This window comes from Panthera onca, chromosome E1 (assembly GCF_046562875.1).
Source record: "Panthera onca isolate mPanOnc1 chromosome E1, mPanOnc1 haplotype 2, whole genome shotgun sequence".
In the NCBI taxonomy this organism is placed as follows: domain Eukaryota; kingdom Metazoa; phylum Chordata; class Mammalia; order Carnivora; family Felidae; genus Panthera; species Panthera onca.
The window spans coordinates 47,862,874-47,872,336 of record NC_138352.1 but is presented as its reverse complement, the minus strand read 5'-3'; the positions used below and the strand labels follow the sequence as shown (position 1 = coordinate 47,872,336).

Genomic DNA, 9,463 nt, shown 5'->3' with positions numbered 1-9,463 from the left:
GGTGTCACAAAGCCCTTATCTGAAACACTGACTGCCCAAGAAGGTTAAAGTCCAAATGAACTGTTACAATGAGGTAGATAATAAACACGCTCCTAGTTTCTATATTTCAGCCACTGGTGTTCTCAGGGAGGATGAAGTAATGAGAAAAAAGGCTGTCGTTGATTCCCTTGAGCTGTACTGGACTTTACCCTCTAGTTCTTGGGGACTTTTGCCCTAATCAAGAAGACTGTGTTATCCTGTGCTTCCCCAGAAGTTAAAGACAGTGAGAGATGTTCACAAAAGCGTGGACTTTCTGCATCCAGCTTGCTGAATCACTCCCTTACCCTGCATAGATTCTGGGTAGCTATGGAATTACAGGGCAAGCTCAGGACTGAGCCAGAATCCCTGGGTTCTGTTCATCCCATTCTGTTATTTGAAAGGTTTATACAAAGCGACACGAGACACCTTCGTCTCTAAAGTAAGAATAATTGTTCCGCCCCCTACAAATTGTCACTTAATCTTAAATAATTGAGCCAGGCACTCACTAAGTGGCTTTTAAAGGATCTATGGGACACTGTAGACATATAACCTATGGATACTATTGTCTGAAAGGATTGGGATTCTTTAGGGCTAGTTCTGATCTTGTTTTGCTTCAACCCAGTAGATTTGCACTTGGACTCCATAACATCTTTTCTTTGTTGACTTGTTCCTTGCTCCTCTTTATAGAACTGAGAGTTCCTCACTCTTAACAAGTGTCCTTCACACTTTATCTAGCAAAACCACAAGCACATTTTCTTCCTAAAGACATTCTCCCCCTTGTAGTCTACCCTCCTTAAAAACACAACAAATGGTTACTCTGCTTGTACAGGGTCGATTTCCTAGGTAACTCTGACAAAGCTTGGACTTTTAGCTTCTGCCCAAGACCCTAACTCAACGTGCTGCTGTCACATCCAAAAGAATTATGTCACTTATCCTATAGGGCCTTGAAATGTTAAGCATCCTATCACCTGTACTAAGCATTCCCTTTAGACACGGTATGATTCTGCAAGGGCTGTCTTAACAAAGTACCACAAACTGAGTGGCTTAAACAACAGAAGCATATTGTCTCACAGTCTGGAGGCTGGAAGTCTCACATCAAGGTGTCAGCAAGGCTGTGCTCCCCCAAGGCATTAGGGAAGGATCTGTTCCAGGCTCGCCTCTGTATCCTCTGGTGGTTTCTCAGCAAGTGGTCACATGACTCTAATCTTCACACGGTGTTTTCCTTGTATGCATGTTAGTGTCCAGACTTCCCTTTTTTAAATAAGGACACCAGTTATATTGGATTAAGGGTCCACCCTACACCAGTAGGACCTTGTATTCACTAATTACACAAGTAATGATCCTACTTCAAAATAAGATTGCATTCCGGACTACTGGGGTAAAGACTTCAATATATGAATTTTGGAAAGGGGGACACAATTCAGCCCATCACTTTCCCTTATGTCCAAATTTCTACTTCATGTGACAAGTCTCAACCTCGCACTCCTTCTTTTCTTTTTTTTTTTTTTTTAATTTTTTTTTTTAACGTTTATTTATTTTTGAGACAGAGAGAGACAGAGCATGAATGGGAGACGGTCAGAGAGAGGGAGACACAGAATCTGAAACAGGCTCCAGGCTCTAAGCTGTCAGCACAGAGCCCGACGCGGGGCTCGAACTCACGGACTGTGAGATCATGACCTGAGCCGAAGCCGGCCACTCAACCGACTGAGCCACCCAGGCGCCCCTCTCACTCCTTCTTTTCAATGCTCTCATAAATGAGCCTGGACCTGCTCTTGCTATCTGGCCTTCAAGTGATGAGTTCCCCTACTTACTTTCACCATATCTTCTCGTATAATAATGATGGCCTTCATTTTGTTGAAATCCTACCTCCACCAGGTACTTTATGTATATTATTCTAAGCCTTGACGATATTAGCATTATACCCATTTTTAAGGTGAGTGAAAAGGCTTAGGAAGCTAAGTGATGCCCGAAAGTCTCAACAGCATGTAGTGACAGATGGGCCTTGAAGTTGACATTTCTGTTACAAAGCCCATCTTAGACCACTCCATCTTGGTGACTTCTAAAACACCAGGAGATAATGTTCTGGCCAAATTATAATAACCATTTTTCCTCTGATGGAAACTTTGGTTATCTTATTCAGAGGAGAAAATCTGAAAGGCCATTGGATTATTTACCAGACGTTTATGCAGCAACTTCTTGGGTACACAGTTCTAGCGTGTGGGAGAGGTGATGTGGAGCAAACGCTGGCTGGCTACTCTTCTGGAACAGCTGGGAAAAAACAGGTAGCAGAAAACCACACGTTTAGAACTGAGTTCAAATCCTGTTTCCCATGTGTACTAGCTGTGTGGCCTTGCCTGAACCTTACAGCTTCCCTGGGCGTCCGGTTCCTTATCTTTAACCAGTTTTCATTGTGTCCATCTCCCAGGGGAGAGTGAGGATGAAATGAGATACGAATACCAAGCGTTTGGCATGTAACAGATCCGTGATACATCTCCGTTCCCGCCCTCCCTTATCTTGGGGCGGAAGCATTTTGCTTGTGACCTTCCCACAGCTCTTGTCCAAATCAGGCCACAATGTTGCGTTTGCTTTTATACAAATTGTGCGTGATGGAAGAATAATGTATTGAGAAGAGGTGGACTAAGGAAGTCCTAATCCCATCAGGAAACAAAAATAATGCCGTATTTGACTGTTAAAGGGACTTCTTGGTTCTAGCCGGCAATCCATTCCACCGGGTTTGAAAACATTAGTTACAGCTTCACAGCTGTGCAATAAACCATTCCACTGGGAAATAAAGCTTTATTTAAAAGATAAGAAATAAGTTATGAAGTTTTACAATACAAGCAGGCAGGAGATGGTGCTGTAGAAAGAGCCCTGTGTGGGGAGGGAGGGGGTGGGGTGAGGTGGGGGGAGGCAGGGTGGTAGAAGGGAAAAGGGAATAACAGGATCTTAGTCCTGGCTCTAAAGCCAAGTCCTCTTGGGGACAACGGTCTTCCTTCCGGGCTGCTTTCCTCATTAGCAAAATGCTGAAAGGCTTTTGTAGCTCTCCTAAGATTCTAAGCGTACATTCTAAACAGAAAAGATTGTTTTAAATGCTGAGAAGCTGGTTCCTTCCTGAAGAACACAAATTGAATGAGCCACAAATCAAATGAACCAGAAGCTTGGAAGAAAAGCTTAATACCTTATATTCCGATGTTCACTTTAGAGTCTTAGTTTCCTTCTTTTGTCTCTCTCCCCTGACTTTATTTCTGTTCCCCTTATCTGTTGTTGTTATTATTACTATTATTTGGCGGTTTGTTGTTATTGTTGTTGTTGTTCTTCTTCTTCTCCTTGGAATTTATTTTTCTACCCTCCATGTTAATCTTTCCTCTTCAACTGACTCCAATATGGAATTGAAACATACATGAAAATATTTCCATTTAAAAAAAAGTCCAGTGAATGTTTACTGCATATTCTTAACTCTAAAATAAGAAGAATTTGGGGCAGCTGGCTGGCTCAGTTGGTTGAGCGCTGACTTCAGCTCAGGTCATGATCTTGCCATTTGTGGGTTCAAGCCACACTTTGGGCTCTGTGCTGACAGCTCAGAGCCTGGAGCCTGCTTTGGATTCTGTGTCTCCCTCTCTCTCTGTCCCTCCCCTGCTCACACCTGTGTGTGTTTCTCTCACAAAAATGAATAAACATTAAAAAATTTTAACCAAAAAAAATAAGAAGAATTTAACATTTGGTATTTCTCTTTCTCAAAAAACTAAATTAACTATTATTATCACTTTTTTTATGGTCTACTGACTTTTTTTTTCTCCATGGATACATTTTTCTTGTGTGCACTGATCTATATATTCCCATGATAGGGACAAGGAATGAGAAGGTTAGCCCATGTGAAGCTCATGCTAGGGTAGAGGGCAGGTTCTTAGAAGCTGCTTAGGAATTTGCTGTCTTTTCCTATTCATTTTATATGTTCATTATTAAGGTGGAGATGACTTCTCGACCATAAAAGAAAAAAAAAAACTCTGCAGGATTTTCAATATAATTTTAAAATCACATGTTTAAGAGAAAATATAATTTTTCTGATAAAAATGTGAAACAGAATTTGAAATAAATATTTAAAAATCTGAAAACAAAATAACTTGGATTATCTTTATTTTTCGTATGGCTACTTAACAATCCCAAGGCAAAACAACACCCATCGCTGAAATCGGCAGAGCAGGATGAGTCAGTCCCTCCTCTTCAGTTTTCTCTGGGATAAATTGAAATTTAATTTCTCATTTTTTCTTAACAGTTTTTAGAAGCCCTCAGGCTTTTGTAGTCAGTGAACCCTATGATTTCTGCTTCCAAGCTCTGTTCATGCTATTCCTTCTATCTAAAATGACATTTCCTGGCTTACCCATCAAGCCCCCAACGTCTGCTGGTCCTTCCAGAAAAATAGCTGCTTATTTTTCAAGGCAAATAATCTTATCTTTGATGCCTGAGTCGAAGATGAGATTGGCCATTCAACATTATTTAAATGTTTCCTGAACTCCTTCTGTGTGGTAGGCACTTCTGTCTCTAGGGACTCCTGCATGCTGTGTAGACCGTCAGAGCATCTACAAGCTTTCTTGTCCTTCATGGGCTAAGCCATGCCTGACTCCTCCTTTCTCTATCAGGCAGCAAAGATGAGAGGGAGCAGTCATGACACACTCGTTTCTTTGTGTTTCTACACACAGCCAGATTGGAAGAAGGGGTTTAATAAATCACTAAGTGGATATGCAAGTTACTTTGAGCTCGGGGAAAGGGAGGATTAATAAAAACATACACTGGAAGGAGTAATTCAAAATTATGGAAAGAGATGAGTGAGCAGGGAAACAAGTTTATTAGTTAACAGTAACAAAGAAAGGGAGAGAGTGGTGCTCGGGGGGCGAGGGGACTAAAACACGATGGAACCTCAACATTTTGTGGTGAGTCTTCAGTAACTTTGTACTGGAACAGGACTGGAGATTAAGCGTCTCGATGAGAAGTATGAAAGGGGGTATCATTATATATTAATAATTAAAAATTTTCACTAAGCCATACAGAGAAAGACAGATACCATATGGTTTCACTCTTATGTGGATCCTGAGAAACTTAACAGAAACCCATGGGGGAGGGGAAGAAAAAAAAAAAAAAAAAGAGGTTAGAGTGGGAGAGAGCCAAAGCATAAGAGACTCTTAAAAACTGAGAACAAACTGAGGGTTGATGGGGGGTCGGAGGGAGGGGAGGGTGGGTGATGGGTATTGAGGAGGGCACCTTTTGGATGAGCACTGGGTGTTGTATGGAAACCAATTTGACAATAAAATTCATATATTAAAAAAAATAATTAAAAATTTTAATAATCATGAATAATAAGCTAACCTTATGTGCCAAGAACTGTCTCAAGTGCTTTCAGTGAAATAACTCATTTAAATACCCAGAGAGCCTGGAGGTCTTACCATGAGCCTTGGGGCACAAGGAGGTAGCTTTGGTCACACACCTAGTGAGTGGAGGAGATAGGGTTTGAACCCAGGCTCCAAGCTTTGTCAGTTAGCCACTATGCTCTAAGATGACTGCGCCCCCCCCATGACTCACACGGGGGAATAGAATGGGAGGAGCTGGTATGTATACAAAGAATGATAATATTAAGTCTGGACAACTTCAATGGTTACCTTGTAAAGAGGTAATCTGCTGAGTATAGGATAGATTTGAGCTAGGCTCTTTCCTCGTCACTCAGACACACACACACACACACACACACACACACACACACACTATTGCACTCTGTGTTTTAAACCTTTTGAGGGGGAGTGGAAGAGGCTGCCCCAAAATATGACATTTGGGCATATTGATTATTTTGAAAAAAAGTTACTTGAAAAAGAGCTCATACAAGAAGGATGCTCTGACGCTCCTCTGTCTCCTTGAAAGCAGGATATAAATGTCCCAAGGCGAAGGTGCCACAACACATTCTTGTCACTAGAAATAGGGAATTTGGGTCCAAGAAAGCTATATCAACAAATCTTGTTACATCTTCACTAATTTACTATCTCAAACCCAAACTTCTCCAAACTTCTTTGCTTTTGCTTTGTCAATTCTTGACAGGTTTTTTTTTTGTTGTTGTTGTTTTGTTTTTTGTTTTTTTTTTGGTCTAAAGGACATAAAATCTGCCCGCCCTGGTCACTTCTTTGAGTCTCATATTTTTTATAGGGCCCCAAGGGTAAACATTAAACTTGTTTTTCTCCTATTCATCTGTTTTATGTCAATGTAGTTATTAGACCAGCCAAAGAGCCTAGGAGGGAAGAAGGAGTTTCCTATCAAATGTCAATCTCTCCTAGAAATGGCAAGGGCATCACCAGGAAGGGACCAACAACCAACATCACTATACAAGAGTATTAATGAGATTTTTGCATCTGTAGAACTTGACCAAAGGCCACTTCAGGCTTCTTACCTTAAATGTTTGCTTCATCCACAAAGAGGGTGACAAGAACATAGAAGGTAAGGCAGAACTCCCAACTACATAGCCCAGCAAGACCAGCGCAGCCACGTGGAGAACAGTTTGTCCAGAATGTCTAGTGCTCTCTCCCCAGTAGCCCTTGGCCGACCTCATACCATTGTGCTTTTCTTCCCTAATGGAACAGGATCCCCAAAATGAAGGCTGGGCCTCCTTGCCCAGAGGTCCCCTGATGTGCTCTGCTGCATCACCACCAAGTGGATGGAGGGCTGGGCATCAAGAGTGGTCTCAGGAGCGTACTCCTTACTGGGGTCCTTGCCTCGGCAGTCATACAGCACGCAGGAGATGAGGAATACCAAGAGCAAGATGACGTAGCTTGCCACTAGGATGATCAGGTTCAAGGTGACAGGGTCGATCTCCAAGTAAAACTCCATCACATCTTTCACGGTTAGGAAGTGGGTCTAGAGAAAGGCAAGGGGGCCAGTGTGGGCATTTCAGGGAGCAAACTCTAGCTCATTGGAATAGCAGTGCTGGCTCTGGGGTAAACATACAATAATCCCCACTGCTCCGGGAGACCTCACGGATTAAACCTGCTCGGTTTAATAACTTAAGCTCTTGCTGCTAATACCACGGCCACCAAAACACAGAAGCTGTCTCTTGTCAATTCACCTCTATAGAGAGAGAAAGAGATGGTTCAAGTATTGTTAAAGTGTGGTATATACGCACAGAGCCTATATAATTCCTTATCTAAACAGGTGGTGTGGTGAGCCAAAGTAAGTGTTGTTAATAATAGCACACTGTTAACAAATGGAATTGTCTTGGAAAAATTGTGTAGCATGGTCACACTCTATGTACGGAGGCTTAAATGCCAAGTATCCATACAGGGAGTGATGTGGGTGAGCAGGTCACTGGGTCTTGGAATGGACATGTTTCTTAGAAGAGGGGCACTCTCAGCACCTGACATTTTCACCCTTTCTTCACTTGTTGTTGGTTTTCAGTCATTCATTCAAAAACACTTTGTGAGCACCTCTTGTGTTCCAGGCACTGTACGTGACAGTAAGAGAAGCATTTAGCAGGGGAGACAGACATTAAACAAACGATGGCACAGGTCACCATTTAATTAAGCACAGTGTGAAGAAGCTTATAAAGGACAAGGAGAGCGTGATACGAGGGTGTGTTGTCCCAAGGTGGGTCAGAGAACACTTCCATGAAGAAGAGACATTTAACCTATGACTGGAAGGATATGCAGACTTTGGCCAATTTAGGACAAGGAGGGGAGATTCTTTTAGTCATGGAAAACAGCATTGTGAAAGATCTGAACAGAAAGAGGCATGCAGAATGGGAGAATTGAGACAAGGGCAGCATGACTGGGATACAGACAGAGAATGGAGACCATAAGGGGAAAGAGGCAGGTAGGGGTCAGATGGCAAAGGGACCTGTGTGCCAGACTTAAGATTTGATCCTAGGGCAACAGGATGCAGGGAAGTGACAGGACCAGATTTGTTTTAAAGAGATGGCCTTGGCTGCTGTGTGGATGCAGAAAAACAAACAGATTGAAAAGAATATGAGAATGCAGATCTCTCTATTTATAAATCATCATCCTGCCCCAATAGTCCTGCATAGGGCCAACCGTATGGGTATGCATCCTTTGTGTAGACGCATGGGGCCCATGCTCCAAAGGGCCCCAAACCTGTTTAATGTTTTGCTGTCATCATTTTAAAATTATTAGTCATTATTATTTTGGATTGGGCTCACAAATTATGCATCTGTAAATACATATCATCTGTATGATATATACATTTTTGGCCAGACAGGACTATTTCTCTAAAAGCTAATGGGACTCTTTGACACCTTCTAGCTAAAGGCCCAAGGTCCCAGAGGTCTGCTGGCTTCTCACCGTTGTTAGGCTTTAATGACCTAACAACTTCCTGTCTGGACTCTTTAAAAAAATTTTTTTTAATGTTTGTTATTTATTTTTGAGAGCAAGAGAGACAGAACACAAGTAGGGGAGGGGCAGAGAGAGAGGGAGACACAGAATCCAAAGCAGGCTCCAGGCTCTGAGCTGTCAGCACAGAGCCCGACGCTGGCCTCAAACCCACAAACTGTGAGATCATGACCTGAGCCAAAGTCGGATGCTTAACTGACTGAGCCACCCAGGCACCTGTGTCTGGTCTCTTTATGCCCAGTTTCCGTGGCAACCTGAGGGTTCAGGGATGCTGTAGAAAGGAGTTCTTATTGCTCTGGAGACCTTTATAAAAGAAAATATTTTATGATCTGTGGTCCTGGACTAACCTGTGGGATTATACTTAAGCAGATGGATACTCAAACACTATAGGTTAGAATCTGTTGGATTTCTTAGGAATACAGATACCCAGGTCAGCTCCAGATCTGTTGAATTAGAATCTCTGGGGGGGGGGGGGGGACTGGGAATCTGCATTTGTTAAACATCTTTATAATTTTGATAATTTTGATATGCAACCAGGATAGAGAATCATGGCCATAGAAGTGTGAAAGCAGGACCCGAAGCCTTGGTTGGCTGCCAAGAGATGTCAGAGGAGATTTTCACCAGAGACTTTTCTCTTTTTATTTAATTTATTTTTTTAAATTTATATCCAAGTTAGTTAGCATATAGTGCAACAACGATTTCAGGAGTAGATTCCTCAATGCCCCTTACCCGTTTAGCCCATCCCCCCTTCCACAACTCCTCCAGCAACCCTCTGTTTGTTCTCCATATTTAAGAGTCTCTTATGTTTTGTCCCCTTCCCTGTTTTTATATTATTTTTGCTTCCCTTCCCTTATGTTCATCTGTTTTGTATCTTAAAGTCCTCATATGAGTGAAATCATGTGATATTTGTCTTTCTCTGACTAATTTCGCTTAGCATAATACCCTCTAGTTCCAGCCACGTGGTTGTAAATGGCAAGACTTCATTCTTTTTGATTGCCAAGTAGTACTCCATTGTATATACATACCACATCTTCTTTATCCATTCATCAGTGGATGGACATTCAGGCTCT

General features: G+C 42.1%; 1 protein-coding gene across 1 annotated transcript; it reads right to left on the bottom strand.

Annotated features, from left to right (window-relative positions):
* Positions 1-6,337: 6,337 nt before the first annotated feature.
* On the bottom strand, positions 6,338-6,967 carry SMIM36 (small integral membrane protein 36). Its single transcript, XM_060647848.2, has one exon. The coding sequence runs from the start codon at positions 6,880-6,882 to the stop codon at positions 6,601-6,603; it is 282 nt and encodes a 93-aa protein (XP_060503831.1). The 5' UTR covers positions 6,883-6,967; the 3' UTR covers positions 6,338-6,600.
* Between the last annotated feature and the right edge of the window lie 2,496 nt (positions 6,968-9,463).